This window comes from Archocentrus centrarchus, chromosome 20, assembly GCF_007364275.1.
Source record: "Archocentrus centrarchus isolate MPI-CPG fArcCen1 chromosome 20, fArcCen1, whole genome shotgun sequence".
Lineage (NCBI taxonomy): Eukaryota > Metazoa > Chordata > Actinopteri > Cichliformes > Cichlidae > Archocentrus > Archocentrus centrarchus.
Genome location: NC_044365.1, coordinates 31,948,556 through 31,964,666, shown reverse-complemented (window position 1 = coordinate 31,964,666; position 16,111 = coordinate 31,948,556). Strand labels below are relative to the sequence as shown.

At 44.6% G+C, this 16,111-nt stretch overlaps 2 protein-coding genes across 4 annotated transcripts; both read left to right on the top strand.

Annotated features, from left to right (window-relative positions):
• The first annotated feature begins 701 nt into the window (after positions 1 to 701).
• lrrc34 (leucine rich repeat containing 34) lies at positions 702 to 4,495 on the top strand. 3 transcript variants are annotated; one of them, XM_030756370.1, is made up of 10 exons: positions 702 to 838; positions 1,213 to 1,325; positions 1,935 to 1,999; positions 2,079 to 2,165; positions 2,688 to 2,816; positions 2,893 to 2,988; positions 3,079 to 3,233; positions 3,321 to 3,476; positions 4,039 to 4,165; positions 4,236 to 4,495. In XM_030756370.1, the coding sequence occupies exons 1-10, from the start codon at positions 726 to 728 to the stop codon at positions 4,410 to 4,412; spliced, it is 1,218 nt and encodes a 405-aa protein (XP_030612230.1). In that variant the 5' UTR covers positions 702 to 725; the 3' UTR covers positions 4,413 to 4,495. The 3 variants fall into 3 exon arrangements, with proteins under 3 accessions (XP_030612230.1, XP_030612229.1, XP_030612231.1); XM_030756369.1 differs by having other exon boundaries at positions 1,204 to 1,325; XM_030756371.1 differs by lacking the exon at positions 2,688 to 2,816 and having other exon boundaries at positions 1,204 to 1,325.
• A 6,234-nt stretch (positions 4,496 to 10,729) lies between these two features.
• LOC115799298 (zinc finger protein 239-like) lies at positions 10,730 to 16,048 on the top strand. Its single transcript, XM_030756384.1, has 3 exons — positions 10,730 to 10,849; positions 12,464 to 12,537; positions 13,659 to 16,048. Exons 2-3 carry the CDS (start codon positions 12,505 to 12,507, stop codon positions 14,571 to 14,573), a joined length of 948 nt encoding a protein of 315 aa, XP_030612244.1. The 5' UTR covers positions 10,730 to 10,849; positions 12,464 to 12,504; the 3' UTR covers positions 14,574 to 16,048.
• The last annotated feature ends 63 nt before the right edge of the window (positions 16,049 to 16,111 follow it).

Sequence of the window (16,111 nt, the reverse complement as noted above, 5' to 3'; positions counted from 1 at the left end):
ATTTTTTTTTTTTTTTATTCTTGTACATATTTAGATCGTTTTGTGTGAGTTTGTGATTCAGTTTTAGGTCCTAAATTCTCTCGCCGAACTTTTCAGAAATGTCAAGGATGTAAATGAAAAATATTTCAACATTTCACAGCAGTGGTTCCCAAAGTGTGGGCTGCGGACCCCTGGTGGGCCGTGAAGGTAATGCAGGTGGGGCCGCAGTAATAACAGAAATTCAGTTTGAAATTACTCACATTACTCACAGTTACATATTTTATACAATTGTATTTATTTGTATAAAACTGGTAACAACAGGTGGCTAGTTTGTGAAATTACTCATCACTCTGACCTGAATTTACTGCCCCATGAGATTTTCTGGGCCGCAGCACTCTTGACTTTGGGAACCACAGTTTTAGATTTTCAGGATTTTTTCTACATAAATCTGTTTGTTTTGTGTAAATGTGCCACATGATTTCTCGTACTTGTCCTCCTGACTTTAAGTGGTTTGAATTACATTTTTTTTTGTATTAAATTTACAAATTTTTACGGCACTTTTCCCCCTCTTAGCCTCTTTATTCTTTCACTACTTTTTTACCCTCACAAACCCTCTGACGTACTTTAATTTCATTGGTCCCTGAGACACCTGCGCGCTTCGTCCCTCCGGCTCCTCTTCGGGCCCTCGCGGGCTGCCGTCCCTCCTGTTGCCGTAGCAACTCAAACAGTGTTGTGGCTGCAGCCTAATGATGGCCGCCCCTCGGAGCCTCGCGGAGCTTTATGGAGCTGTGTGCGCGGAGCGACAGGTTAAAGTAAACCCGGACATTTCACGACCCTTAGAGGAGACGCCGGAAACAGGGTAAATATTTAAATCACGTGGAGCATTAATAAGTTAACACCACTTATTCACACACAGTAAATTAAATCAATTTGCAGTTTTTCTTCATTTTTATAAGCACTGACCCCACCAAGAGGTATTATGGAGCAATAAGCACACTCAGTATAAACATAATCTTTGCTCACAAACATGTAGTGCTGACAGTTACTCCGTTAAAATGACCTCTGATCTGTGTCAACTTTCTAAAAGAATTATTTTAATACAAATTAATGAGTTTAGAGATCTATTCTTGTGGCTCATCACTGATGCGTTAAATGTATTCAGATTAATTTAAGTATTTCCTGCAAACATCTGAATGTGTGACTGTGGATGTGGAAAACCTGTTGGTGTGGCAGGAATTTCACCTTGAAACTTCCAGGAAACACGAGGCCGCGGCAGGTTCAGAGACTCGGTGATGATGACGTCCTCGCTCTCTGTAAATGTCTCCAGAACAGCGAGTGTGTGACAGGTGAGGGTGTTGTGCCAAAAAGTGATCGTCTGCCAGAAAGTGATTTTCGATGTTTCTATGTGCTTTTATGTGTAATGTCTTTGCTGATATTGGTGAATAGAGTGTAGTCACCAGGATTTATGAAGGGCTTAAATATAAAATGAAGAAATGACCTGTTTTTGTTTATAACTCTGCATTATTGCACGTACATTATAATAAATCCAGTCCTCCTTGGTCACTTAAAATATCTTTATAGAGTGTAATGTTATATTTGTTCTGATTTCTGCTGCCCTCTTGGACAGATTTCTCTTTAAAATCTGACCAATCACAGTTTTTACCCTGATAAATAAAGAATATATAAAAGTCGCTGCCAAAAACTGATTGCAGCTTCTACCTTGTGACAGAAATGTTGTTTCTCACTCAAAATGACTTGATATCATTCACGAGAGAAATGTTTGACATATTTTTCACAGATGATAGGTCAGCAAGTCATTTACAACAGTTTAAATATGGGCAATCACTTTCTGGCACTCACTTTTTGGCAGACGATCACTTTTTGGCACAACACCTGCTTCAGGTGAGCTTCGGGGACGTCTTCAGCTGTCTTTAAGTGTTCGTGTGTGTGAGCAGGTCTCGATCTGAGGTACAACAGCATAACAGATGGAGGAGCAGAGCACCTCGCTGAGCTCTTACAGGTAGGGAGCAAATTTAAATATGATGTTAAAATAAAACATTTTCTGGAAGTTAAATGTTTCATGTTTTTTCACTGAGCAGGAGGGACGTTCATCCCTGCGCTGTTTGGACCTGATGTTTAACGACATTCAGGCGGCCGGAGCTCGGGTCCTCGCCAGCAGCCTGCAGGTTTAATACTTAATATCTTCTCATATAAACTGTTTCACTCTAACCTCAGGAATTTGGTGCCTAACCCTTTAATCCCAGAGACTCTGCGTCTTGACCCTAACCCAGTATTTTCTCCTAATCTTAGTAATTCTGTGCTTAACCCTGATTCATCAAACTGAGCTCTAACTGCAGTAATTAAAGTGTAGCAGTGAAGTCTGAGTGCTTCTGCACCATCTTCTGGATCATGTCTGTGCCTCCTCACTCTCCCTCTGAGGCTGAGCTCATAGACCCTTCAGAGGAAGCTCCTTTCTTGTTCTTTCTGTCACTGTGCACAGTTCGTGCTCATAGGTGAGGTCGGGAATGTTCAACTTGTGCTCCGATCTTCTCCAGATCTTGAAATACTTCATCTCCTGCAGAAAGTCACCGGCCCCACTGGAACACATTTGCAGTTGTATTTGATTTCCTTTTAATGGGGCTCTAACATTATTAATGTCTATAAAGTAATGACCCCCCCCCCCCCCCCCCCCCCCCCCCCCCCTGCAGGGTAACAGCAGCCTGCTCTCTCTCAGGCTGTCGGGTAATAAGATCGGGAGGGGAGGAGGTATGGAAGTGGCCGGCATGCTGCAGGAGAACAGCACGCTACAGGAGCTGCAGCTGGCCGACTGCGACCTGGTAAACAGAGTTCAGTTTTTAAAAGGCTTTCACGCTGACGTCCTGCAGCTGCTCAGAGTTTTCCTCTTCCCTGCAGGACACCGTCAGCGTGATGGCGCTCATCAGCGCGCTGAGGAGAAACGAGGCTCTTCGTTCTGTCGATATCAGCCGGCCGCTGCTCTTCAGCCACCAGGTACAGACTCACACTGTCTGTGCAGTAACACTGAGTCCGGATGGACCCGGCGGGAGGCGGACCGATCTAACCCGCCTCTTTGTGTCTCAGGAGGAGTGGGCGGTGCACTGCTCGGCGATGTTGGCAGTGAACAGCACCCTGGTGGAGCTCCACCTGGGGAAGATGGGGATGACCGACACCGGGATGGAGCGGCTCACCGAAGGCCTGAGGCGGAACCGCGGCCTGCGCTACCTGGACCTGCGCTGGTAGGATCGGAAACGAGCCGAGCAGCCGGCAGAGAGCCCGTTTCATCCCCTTCAGACTCTCTATCTGCCTTTCTTGGATTTCTGCAGCAACCGTGTGACCCGAGACGGCGCGCGTCATCTCGCCTCGATGCTGAAGCAGAACAGGGTCCTGGAGATTGTAGATCTGTCATCCAATCGGATTGAGGATGATGGAGCGGCACACCTGAGCGAAGCCATCTCCTGGCCGGGCTGCAGCCTGAAAGAGTGAGTCCTACATCAGCCCTGCAAACTTGTTTGTGTGATCGTCCACTGCCTTAAATTAGTCGAACATCTTTGACAGATGTTTTTCACTTTAGGGGCTCAGAGACGTTGAAGTGGATATTATTTTCTTTGACAGATTTTTATTTTAATGACTGTTGGGTCACCAGAGAAGAAGAAGTGGCCACATTATTACAATTTCTGAAGGGAAGTTGTGGAGTTTTACTAGATTTTATTGTTGTGTAGCAGAGAAAGAGTCGTGATTTTGCAAATGTTAAAGATATTTTAATTTCTTTCATGATCAGAACCCTGTTTTAATGATTTGTAGAGACAGCTTCAAATATCTTTTGTGTGTCTAAATAGATGAAAGGGTCCAATATTCTGGACAGTATGATTATGAGAGGCCTAGAGTCATGATCCAGTTTTTCATTTATTTGGCACAAATTTAGCGAGCTGAAGAGGTGGAAGTATCACTGACAGCAGCAAACGTTAGAGAACGGTTTGTAATGTAAACACTTTGAGCTTCATCCTTTTTTAATCCGTTAATCTTGACCTGCACTCTGTGCAGGCTGTCTGTGTGCAGAAACAGCATCGCAGCCGAGGGGCTGCTGTCTTTGGCTCAGGCTGTGAAAGCAAACACGAGTCTAACTCACATCTACATCTGGGGAAACTACCTGGAGGAGCCTGTGTGCCAGGTAACACCTTCAGGTTGCTCTCTGCATCCCATCACCTCGCTAACAGATGTGCGTTCCCTCCCTGCTTCAGGACTTCAGGGAGCTGATATCCAGCGGCCGCCTGCGTCAGGAGCAGACGGACGTCACCCCGTACGAGGTGGACGGTCACGTGTTCCTCGCTGAGGTCTTCCAGAGTTTGAGGAAACATGTTTACAGCACTGATTGTGATGGCACAGATGTGCCTGCAAAGACTGATGCCACCCTTTAACCGCACATCGAAGAACAATCCAAAGTAACTGTGCAGAAGTGCAACAGAGTGGAAGAAAAAAACCTGCAAAATGATGAAAATATGTCCAATAAATGTTTATTTAAAGATTTAAGTTTGGGGAATTATTGTGATAGTTCATCACAAACATGATTTTAAGAAGTAATTTCCAATATTATATATCAATAACTTCCAAACTGGAAGAAGATGGACCAGCTTACTCAATGTGTCACCATTAAATAATCTCTGCATTCAGAGGAAACGTCTAAGTCAAAGTGCTGCTTAGATGATGCCAGGCTGCTGACTCAGTGCAGATCTGCCATGAAGGTGAACTTGAATATCATGAAGTCAGCATCAGGTTCTGAGGTTCAGTGTCAGCGCCCTGCAGCCAGTCAGGAAGGATGGAAACGAGGGGAAATCTGTGTCCGAGGTCACAGTTTTTACCCACCTGCATACCTCAGCTATGATCTACGTTACATTAAACGCATTAACCAAAGGAGCGAGCAGCAAAACAGGTGCATCATGACTACTCTCAAATTTTGACTCTGGAGGCAGGCTGTAGTCTTCACTCCTGCTCTGACATTACGGTGCTGCTCTCCCACTGACTGAACACCAAAAACAATTATTAATATAATCATATTTATTATTTTGGGGGGCAGTGGCGGCTTTTCATCTAAGGCGGCATGACCGCCCCCCTCCGCAGCAGCGCCTACCACACTACTCCACTTGTGGGGTAATGAGCGCCCTCTGCCTGCTGTGTGGTGCATGTAGCTTTCTGCCACGGTCTGACAGGTTGTAACAGAAGGAGAGGGGCAGGCGGGGGATCCTCTCGTCTCGGTTGCTGAGCTTTTTACGGAACCCCGCAAGGGACATGGGGAACAAAAAAAACATGAGGGGGGGGGGAGGCAGTTTTGCGAGATCTCGCAAAACTGCCTTTTTTTTTTTTTTCTCCTCTCATTTTTTTTTCCCCATGTCCCTTGCGGGGTTCTGTATAGAATGAAATTAGACGCAAACAACTGATAGAACACAAAGCATATTTCATTTATAATACTGTAAATATGGTCATTAATTCACAGTATTTGTGTGAACCCGAATCCTGATGAAAAAAATAACAAATACGAATCTAGATGGTTCGGACAAATGTTGGTGGATGGTGCAGTGTTGCCAGATTGGACAGCTTGTGAACACATTGGGCTGGAAAATTATATAGATATATCTACATAATTATAAAATTATATAGATATATAATTTTACAATAAAAACTTCCTAAAAACCTACCAAATATGGTTAAAAGCAGCCAAAATTTTAACAGCTCAGCCAAAGCTGTGTATATTTAAATATATATATCACACCTGGTGCTATTAACATGAGTTTCAATGGAGGTTTTGTTGTGTTGGGCTGTTAACTGTCAGTCAGATCTGACAACCCTGGGGATGGGCGGTGGTGATAACCTATGCTGCTTCAGTGTGTATTACGGCAGATGGAAAAGAAAAGGTCAAAGCCATCAGGTGCGCAGTTTAGGAAAAAGAGAAAAGAAGAAGAGGAGAAACAAGCAAAGATGAAGGTAAGCAGAAGCTGTGTAATATTTCAGTTTCTTCCATGTTTTTTCAAATAAAAATTTAAAAGAAATTCTGAGTGTGCCTGTGATGGTGGGGGGGGGGGGGACCTTCTGTCAGACCATGGCAGAAAGCTACATGCACCACACAGCAGGCACTCATTACCCCCCTGCTGAAGAAGGAGCTGCTCGTGTGGAGGAGCGCTTCATACAGTCTGGGAGGAGTTTAAAGTGTTCCAGCTTCTTCACGGAGTTCAGTTTGCGGCCTGGACTCCTCTGAAGGTAAGCTTAGAGTTAGCTAGTTAACCTTTATTTCCTTCATGTTCTTTCTTCAGTTCCTTCTACTGTGATGGAAATTAGCTCCTTAGAACAATGAGCCTCCTTCAGTAATATTAGTGAAAATGTTTTTAAGTTAGAAGGAAAAAAAAACTGCGTGCTCGAAATTACCGTCGGATTCAGAAGCGTGCGCGCCGGCTGGTGCGTGTCCACCGTGCGCATCAAGTTTGCACCGCCAAGGAGAAACTAGAGAAACTGAAAGAATGGAGTCTGATGGAGAGGCCGGAGAGACGAACTTAGCAAACAAATCAAAGTTTAAATTTAAAAAAAAAAGCGAGGCGAAGTTTAAGTGAAAAAGAGTCGTCCTACCGGGACTTCATCGGCAGTGACGTGAAGGGCCGTGACTGGGAGGAACAATCTGCCACGATCTGAGCACGAGCCGTGGCACCAGGATACCAGGATACCCTAGGTCGCAGGTCGATTTTGTGATCTATAGTTTTTCTTGTCTCTGTGCAGACCCCCCCCCTCCCCATAAACGATTCAACTTTGGGATGGTCATGAATGACTGAGAAGCAGACCAAAATGGTAACAACTTCTTTCTCAACTAATTTTCTTTATTATTTATTATGTTTGGTGTCACAGGTGATCGGGAGAAGAGTCTGAAGGAGCAGCTCAGGAATAAAATGTTTTCTCCGTTAGAGATCCATGTAAAGCAGGTCTGTAACACCTTATATTGCTCTGTTTAAAAAAAAAAAAAGCTTTCCCTAATGCATGTTTTACTGTGTTTGATTATTACTGTATTTAAATATTAACTGGACACTGTAGTGAGGAAAGCTGGCTCTGTAACTGGTGCCAGACTGGACACGCTGGGAGAGGGGGTGAAGAAACACTCACTGAAACCATCAGAACCATCCTGAACAACTGTGGCCCCGTTTACACGAGAACCATCCAGTGAAAACTGTCATTTTACCGTTTTCAGTTTCAAAACGTTCTGCATTTACACAGAAACACAAGGCGCTAAAAACGCTGTCGTTCCCGTGTCGATCCACAAGTTTGCGGTGTGGATGTCGGAGTTGCAACCATAGTGCGCATGTGCCAGTGCCCCCGATTTCAAAAAGTAGTGTTTTCACCTGTTTACACAGAAACAGAGACTGGAGCTTTTTCAAACCTCTGATCACCCACTTTATAGCATCTTTATGGCACAAAAAACCCATCAGTAGCAGATGAGCTCTGCCAGACATATGAATGTCCCTCTGGGATCAGTGAAGTTATTCTTATCCATAAAATGTTTATTTGTCCACTACGGCTGCAACTATTTTGTCAATTAGTCAATTAGTCATCAACTATTGATTACATAATTATGAAATGACAATTATTTAGCTATCAGCTTTTTCATTTAACATAAGGTTACTTAAAATGTGGGAGTAAACACACAGAAGATGGATACTTCGGTTTACTGCTGATAGAACTTTAATGGTCCATTTTTCCAACCATAGTCTTACACACATGCTGTCACATCTACACACTGTTGATCTTTTAACTTCAGATTTAGATTAAATTGGATTTAAAGGCTTCTTAAAGTGTTCCTCTGGTTCCATAACTGCGTCTCACTGCTTTGGTTCTTTATCACTACAGGAGGAAACTGTAAAAAGTGAACCAGAGCCTCAGCTCTCTGACACTGACAAAGGTCACCCAAAGACAGAGAAACTACAGAGCGATGACCCCTGTGGGAAGACATTTAACACCGGGAGACGGCCCAGAAGACGCCAACACGTCCACGGTGGGGACGGACGGATTAGCTGTGACCAGTGTGGAAAGTCTTTTACTCAGATGAGTCACTTAAAATCACACAAGCTCATCCACAGTGGGGAGAAACCCTTTAGCTGTACGCTGTGTGGAAGGTCTTTTACTCAGAGGAGTCACTTAAAAACACATCATCTCATCCACACTGGTGTCAAACCGTTCAGCTGTGATCAGTGTGGAAAGTCATTTGCCAAGATTTGTAACTTAAAAGCACATCGGCAAATCCACACCGGAGTGAGACCGTTCAACTGTGGTCAGTGTGGAAAGTCTTTTACCTACAAGGGAAAATTACTGAACCATCAAAAAAGCCACTCTGAGATTAAGCAGTACCCCTGTGACCTCTGTGGAGAAACCTTCAGCCTGCAGAGTGCTCTGAAAACACACCGCTGGGTACACACTGGACGCAGCGAGTGCTGCTCGGATGGATTCAGCAGAACATCTGGACATTACTCTGACTTTAAATCTGACAGAGTCCATCCAGTCACAGGGATAAGCTTGGAGCAGCTGAGCACAGCCTCTCCTGGAGGCTTTGTTAAAGTTGGGAAAGTTGAGATCGGGCTTGACAAAGCTCAGCTTTAATGCTTTGTTCAGTGATTAAGATTAAGATTAAGATAGTGTTTATTTGTCACATGCACAGTTATACACAGTACAATGCACAGTGAAATGTATTTTGTACCTGCAACCATATATACACACACATATAAATAAGAAGAATAAAAAAAAAAAAAAGTAATTCACACTATACACTATACTCTATATACTATACACTATACACACTTTTATAAATTATAATATTTACATTGTGCAATAATGGTCCAGTTAGGGCTCAGAGTTGAGCAGACGGATGGCTTGTGGGTAAAAACTCTTCTTCAACCTTTCAGTCTTAGTCCTCAGGCAGCGGTAACGCCGGCCTGATGGGAGCAGGGAGAAGAGAGAGTGTCCGGGGTGGCTGGGCTGTTTTAGGATCTTCATGGCCCTCAGCCTGCACTGCTTGGTGTAAATGTCCTGCAGGTTGGGGAGGGTGGTTCTGATGGTCCGTTCAGCTGAACGAACCACCCTTTTTAGGGCCATGAAGTCCTGCTTGGTGCAGTTTCCCATCCAGGTGGTGATGCTCCCACGCATGATGCTCTCGATGGTGCAGGTGTAAAAGTTCCTGAGCACCTTGAGTGGGAGCTTGAAGTCTCTCAGCCGCCTGAGGAGGTAGAGACGCTGTCTGGCCTTCTTCACAGTGATGTTTATGTGATGAGTCCAGGACAGGTCCTGTGAGATGGTCACTCCCAGGTGAAAGTGTCCACTCTTTCCACCTCAGCACCACTGATGACAAGTGGATGGTAGTCCCTCTGCTGCTTCCTGCTGAAGTCCACGATCAGTTCCTTCGTTTTGCTGACGTTGAGCAGGAGGTGGTTCTCCTGGCACCAGTTCTCCAGGCGGGAGACCTCTCTCCTGTAGGCTGTCTCCTCATTGTGAGAGATTAGTCCCACAACAGCAGTGTCGTCAGCAAACTTGATGATGACGTTGGACTCTTCAGTGCTGCTGTGTCGGTCTGTTAGATCAGTTTTTATTGTGTTGTTGGGTGCATGATGTATCAGAACATGTGGGGAAACGACTTTAAATACTGAACTAATGAAACATTAGAAACCAGGAGGAACCGTTAGATATTAGAGGGAAAAAGTGTTAACTGTGAAAGATTTGTGTTAGCAATGCTTAGTTCTGTTTAAATATAATTCACTTGTCTTTTTTGAATGGGAGGTGGGAGGTGTGAGAGTTGTATTGTTGCTGTAGTGTGTGGTTTCTCCATGAGGTGTGTTTGCTGTCCACCTGTCAGAGCATCTCAGCTCATGAACTCTGCATCTCCCCCACTGAATAATGGCCCAAAATAAAAACCCTCCTGCTACCAAATTGTTTCTTCATTTCTTTTGTGTTCATTTTTTGATCAAACTGTCCAGTAAAAAGCAGCAAACCTGTGTCGGCAGCTCCTCGGTGTTGTATCATAAATGTAGTGGCCATTTATCAAAAATGAAAAGCAACACAAACACACAGAAGTGTATTTAGATTTTTGAAATGCAGGGTGTCTTATTGGGCAAGAAAGGTAATTTACATGCCTTCGAGCATGGCATGGTTGCTGGTGCCAGGTGGGATTTTCCCACACAACCATCTCTCCACCCCTCGGTGCAGGCGTGGACCTGGTGTGGGTCGCCTTCAAGGGGTTTATAAAGAAAATATGCAGCGAACGGCTGATCTCTGGAAAAAACCACCGCTCCCATTGATGTCAGAGGAGAATGGCCAGACTGTTCAAACAGGTCAGATAACCACTTGTTACAACCGAGGTATGCAGAAGAGCATCTCTGAATGCACAATGCCAAACCAGTGCGGTCTTCTGATGCTGTACTCTCACTACTTCTGGTGAGACATTGTAGTTCACTTTAAGTGAGTCACACAGCACTACCAAAAGGGTGAACTCACTCTGTAGGTCATCATGGAGTGACTGATTTCAGACTGAACCAGCTCCTCTGAGTGGAAACTCCACGTTGTTGGTGGTGTTGCCGGTTTGATGTAGTAGCTCTACCTGGGCACCTGGGGGCACAGGCATTACTTTTTAAAGGCGTTCACGCAGAGGAGAACCTCCAGACCAGCAGGTGGCGATAACGCGGCTCTGAACGGACGGAGCCACCGCTCATCAATCCAAAGAAGGAGCCGTTCATCCGGAGGAGAGCAGCAGCTGCTCCGCTGGTGTCGCGGGTTTCGAAGAGTTTAAAGTTGCAGCTTCTTCAGTTTCTCTCGGTTTGTGGCCCGGACTCCTCTAAAGGTAACCGCCGAGCTAAACTTAGAAGGACTTTGAGTACTCTGGCTCGTTGTCGCCTGAAAGCTGTTCCGGTTTTCCGGGAGGGCCGTTCCCGTGTTTTCTGCTCCGACGGAAAACAAGCGGAGGGAAGCAGCTCGATGATTTCCCTGCAGAAAATGTCCCGCATCACTCTAATCAGGGGTGCACCGAGGAGGGGGCTCAGCCCGGAAATCTTAGTTAATTCAGAGTTAAAAACTATCAGATACTGTGCGCTTCCTAATCACTGTCTCTATTTTTATTATTTGCAGCTAATCATTAGGTCAGTAGCATATGTTGTTTTTTATCAGGACACCAACATTAAAGAGGACGGAGGTCTGCAGCAGGCCAGCTGTTACTAAACAGCTGTGGGTCTTCACTGATGGTCTTCATGCCATTTTAGAGTTTTTTCAGCTCCAGCTTCCTCCTGTAGTTTTGCTCCCTGACTGATGTCTTCAGTTCCCCTTTAAGTGCTCTCACCTTCTTAAGGAGGCCTTTGTTACCAATGCCTGTAGAAGAGTGAAGTTATAACATATAAAGAGCTGAAGAAAAACCAAGTGTTAAAAACAATGACAAGTTTCTGCTGCAGCCACCGTCTGTGCTCCCATCACTGTTCCTGTCAGCTTCCCAAACAGTCAGCGTTTGACCCACGCACAGGTCATCCACACTGAGCACTGGTGGGGTTTGGAGGACTGCGTGGGAGCGCTTCTGCATAGGTTGAAAACCCCTGTCAGCAAATTCCTGTGCAAATGGACACAAACCACAAAACAGTCATTACCCTCTGAGGTGGCAGCCACTCCTGTCATGTGTAACCTGACCCTTGGTTTACCAGCTCCCGTCTCACTCCAGATTCAACCAAACCTCAGCTGTGCATTGTTCTCCTCCTCGTTCCCTTCTCACCTCCGGCCACAGAGGCTGAGACCTGCTCCGGGCTGTCCTCTGAACCGAGTGCTCTGCAAATAAACACACTGACCTTCTAACTGCAGTGTCTCAAAGACCTGCTGGATATGAGAAGTTCCAAGTCTTTCTTTGGGCCTGAACTGCAAGGCCTCCTAACTTGGATCCAGCCGACTGAACCCAACTCTACCAATAAACTGGTAACCAGCTGGGTACAGGATAGTGTAGAAAAGCCTGCATATGTAAATGTTTGTTTTACTTCATCAGTTTCGTTGTTACTGCGATCACTGTAACGGTTTGGCTGTTAGAATTAGGTCCTGTTTACAAGAGAACGTTTTTAGTGTCGTTTTTGCTTTTGAAAAGTCAAAAAGTAACACGTTCAGAGAGAAGTGTGACTTTCTACAGCATGGCACTGAACAGGAGTGGCTCTGTATAATCACAATAGAGGCATTCTATTCTATTCTATTCTATTCTAAAACCCATCTGCAAAGGCATAACCCCCCCACCCCCCATAAACGATTCAACTTTGGGATGGTCATGAATGACTGGGAAGCAGACAGTCAGGATTTTTGTAACCTGACTGACTGATAGGTAACTTTGATTGTAGTTATTAATTATTAATCACTGGTTTCTGAGACTGACAACATGGTAACAACTCCTTTCTCAACTAATTTTCTTTATTATTTATTATGTTTGGTGTCACAGGTGATCGGGAGAAGAGTCTGAAGGAGCAGCTCAGGAATAAAATGTTTTCTCCGTTAGAGATCCATGTAAAGCAGGTCTGTAACACCTTATATTGCTCTGTTTAAAAAAAAAAAAGCTTTTCCTAATACATGTTTTACTGTGTTTGATTATTACTGTATTTAAATATTAACTGATGCCATATACATGGATGTGTTTTCTGACGAGCCTTTGAGCAGGCGACGCGCGTTCCTTGAAACACTCGTAGTTTTCTGACGCCGTATGTCAGCAGCCGTGTAACGTCACAGATAAACAGATTGTATTTAAATCCATTCAGCTGGGGAAAAGCCCAAGATGCTCTTTACCTGAACTTCATACCAATTGCAACAGAAACACAGACACAAGGAGACTGGACACTGTAGTGAGGAAAGCTGGCTCTGTAACTGGTGCCAGACTGGACACGCTGGGAGAGGGGGTGAAGAAACACTCACTGAAACCATCAGAACCATCCTGAACAACTGTGGCCCCGTTTACACGAGAACCATCCAGTGAAAACTGTCATTTTACCGTTTTCAGTTTCAAAACGTTCTGCATTTACACAGAAACACAAGGCGCTAAAAACGCTGTCGTTCCCGTGTCGATCCACAAGTTTGCGGTGTGGATGTCGGAGTTGCAACCATAGTGCGCATGTGCCAGTGCCCCCGATTTCAAAAAGTAGTGTTTTCACCTGTTTACACAGAAACAGAGACTGGAGCTTTTTCAAACCTCTGATCACCCACTTTATAGCATCTTTATGGCACAAAAAACCCATCAGTAGCAGATGAGCTCTGCCAGACATATGAATGTCCCTCTGGGATCAGTGAAGTTATTCTTATCCATAAAATGTTTATTTGTCCACTACGGCTGCAACTATTTTGTCAATTAGTCAATTAGTCATCAACTATTGATTACATAATTATGAAATGACAATTATTTAGCTATCAGCTTTTTCATTTAACATAAGGTTACTTAAAATGTGGGAGTAAACACACAGAAGATGGATACTGATAGAACTTTAATGGTCCATTTTTCCAACCATAGTCTTACACACATGCTGTCACATCTACACACTGTTGATCTTTTAACTTCAGATTTAGATTAAATTGGATTTAAAGGCTTCTTAAAGTGTTCCTCTGGTTCCATAACTGCGTCTCATTGCTTTGGTTCTTTATCACTACAGGAGGAAACTGTAAAAAGTGAACCAGAGCCTCAGCTCTCTGACACTGACAAAGGTCACCCAAAGACAGAGAAACTACAGAGCGATGACCCCTGTGGGAAGACATTTAACACCGGGAGACGGCCCAGAAGACGCCAACACGTCCACGGTGGGGACGGACGGATTAGCTGTGACCAGTGTGGAAAGTCTTTTACTCAGATGAGTCACTTAAAATCACACAAGCTCATCCACAGTGGGGATAGACCCTTTAGCTGTACGCTGTGTGGAAGGTCTTTTACTCAGAGGAGTCACTTAAAAACACATCATCTCATCCACACTGGAGTTAAACCGTACAGCTGCAACCAGTGTGGAAAGGCTTTTGCTTACCATAGTAACTTAAAAACACATCAGCTCATCCACACTGGTGTCAAACCGTTCAGCTGTGATCAGTGTGGGAAGTCATTTACTCGGATTTGTCACTTAAAAACACATCGGCGCATACACACTGGAGTGAGACCGTTCAACTGTGGCCAGTGTGGAAACGCTTATATAGCCCTCAGTCACTTAAAAAGACATCAGTTAACCCACAGTGAGGTTAAACCATATATCTGTGGTGAGTGTGGACAGTCTTTTAAGGACATTAGTGACTTAAAAATACATCAGTACGACCACGCTGGAGTTAAACCATTCAGCTGTGATCAGTGTGGGAAGTCTTTTACTCGGAATAATATGTTAAATAGACATCGACTCATCCACACTGGAGTTAAACCGTTCAGCTGTGATCAGTGTGGGAAGTCTTTTACTCTCCTTTGTAACCTAAAAACACATCAGCGCATCCACACTGGAGTTAAACCTTTCAGCTGCGAGCAGTGCGGAAAGTCTTTCACTCAAATGGGTCATTTAAAAAGACATCAGTTCATCCACATGGAAGACTTTTAGCTGTGATCAGTGCTGAAAGTCTTTTGCTCATAAGGGAATCTTTTGAGTAAGCATTGCTCCATGATCATTGTAGAAAAACCTTCAGCCTGCAAAGTACTTTAAAAACAGAGGAATTAATCCAAGATTGAACTCTCAGATTCTCGTCTCCAGTGCCCTGCCATAGACCTTCCCAGGGAGGCTGGGGAGTGTGATCCCCTTGAAGCTGGAGAACACCCTCCACTCCCCTTCCTATGAAAAAGGTGAACCATTACCCGAGTCTAGAGATGGCGCCCCAGGCCTACATACAGTGCTGCAGTCCCAGAACATCCAGGGCCTGAAGAACTCAGGGTGAATGTTTTCTAACCCAGGGTCCTCGCCACAGAAGAGTTGTTTACTTACTTCACTGACCTCACCCCCAGGGACGGCCAAATTTCCCATCTCGTCTCTAGACTCTGCTGACATTTGTTTACTGCCAGACCTGCAGTCCCACAAGCTAGCCTGATAACGCTTCAGCCTGATAACGCTTCAGCCTGATAACGCTTCAGCCTGATAACGCTTCAGCCTGATGGCTTCCTTCCTATTGCATGGCACTGAACAGGAGTAGCCCTCCAATCTCATTGTACATCCTGTATAATGACAATAAAGGCATTCTATTCTATTCACGTTTGGTGTCCGCCATCTGATTTGGAGATTAGTGATGATGGGTACCAACCACCTTCAGCTTCTCTTTTCACCTGTGTCCAAGAAATGCAGCTGCATATCTGATGATGATCTACGACCTGGGGTGTCCTGCTGCCACGGTATTCATTATGGACAAACTGATTGGCACAGAAGTCTGATAACACTTGGGTTTAGGTCAGTCTTTGAAGTCACTCAGTAGGACTCAGACTCCCCACTGAGGAACTCCATGAAGCCCGGGTACTACAAACCTTTCTTCCAGCACTCGTGCACAGACGAGAGTCAGGACCCGTTCCCCGATCCAAAGGCACAGGGATACAAGTATACCCACTCCTGCCCATTGCTACTCCATGGAGGCCACTCCAGAGTGGAACAAAGTCCAGACCCTCTCCAGGAAGCTGGTCCCAGAGTTGCCTATACATTGAGCCAGACTATTTATAATTGGTGTAGCTCGTAGGGGTTTTCTGTCTTCTGACCCCTCACCCAGGACCAGTTTTCTTTGGGAGATCCTGCCAAGGGCAAATTGCCCCCAGTTACGAAGTTCCTGGGATCACTAGGACACACTGACTTCCTCACTACAATGAGGTGGAGATTTATGGAGGCCGGACTCTCAAAATCCTCCATTACAGTAATGTAGAGCTCTTAGTCTCAACTTTTCTGCTCGTAACCGAACTGTCCAATTAAAAAGCAGCAAAATTTGATCAGCTGCTCTTCATTGTTATATCATAAATGTAGTGGTAAGTTATCAAAAGTGGAAAAAAAAAAAAAAAAAGGTTTGTGTTGGATAATTGTTTTGAAAATTGGAAACAATGTAAAATAAAGTGTTGGAAGTATTTTCTATGTCTGAGTTTTTACACCACAGCACATCGAAAATGTGTTTG

Bases quoted from the DNA above. Each gene is read 5' to 3' on its own strand.
- LOC115799298 (XM_030756384.1), top strand. From the start codon at position 12,505: ATGTTTTCTCCGTTAGAGATCCATGTAAAGCAG. The intron at 12,538-13,658 runs GTCTGTAACACC...TTATCACTACAG, and splicing joins TAGAGATCCATGTAAAGCAG to GAGGAAACTGTAAAAAGTGA.
- lrrc34 (XM_030756369.1), top strand. From the start codon at position 726: ATGATGGCCGCCCCTCGGAGCCTCGCGGAGCTTTATGGAGCTGTGTGC. The intron at 2,989-3,078 runs GTACAGACTCAC...TTTGTGTCTCAG, and splicing joins CGCTGCTCTTCAGCCACCAG to GAGGAGTGGGCGGTGCACTG. The intron at 3,234-3,320 runs GTAGGATCGGAA...GGATTTCTGCAG, and splicing joins CGCTACCTGGACCTGCGCTG to CAACCGTGTGACCCGAGACG.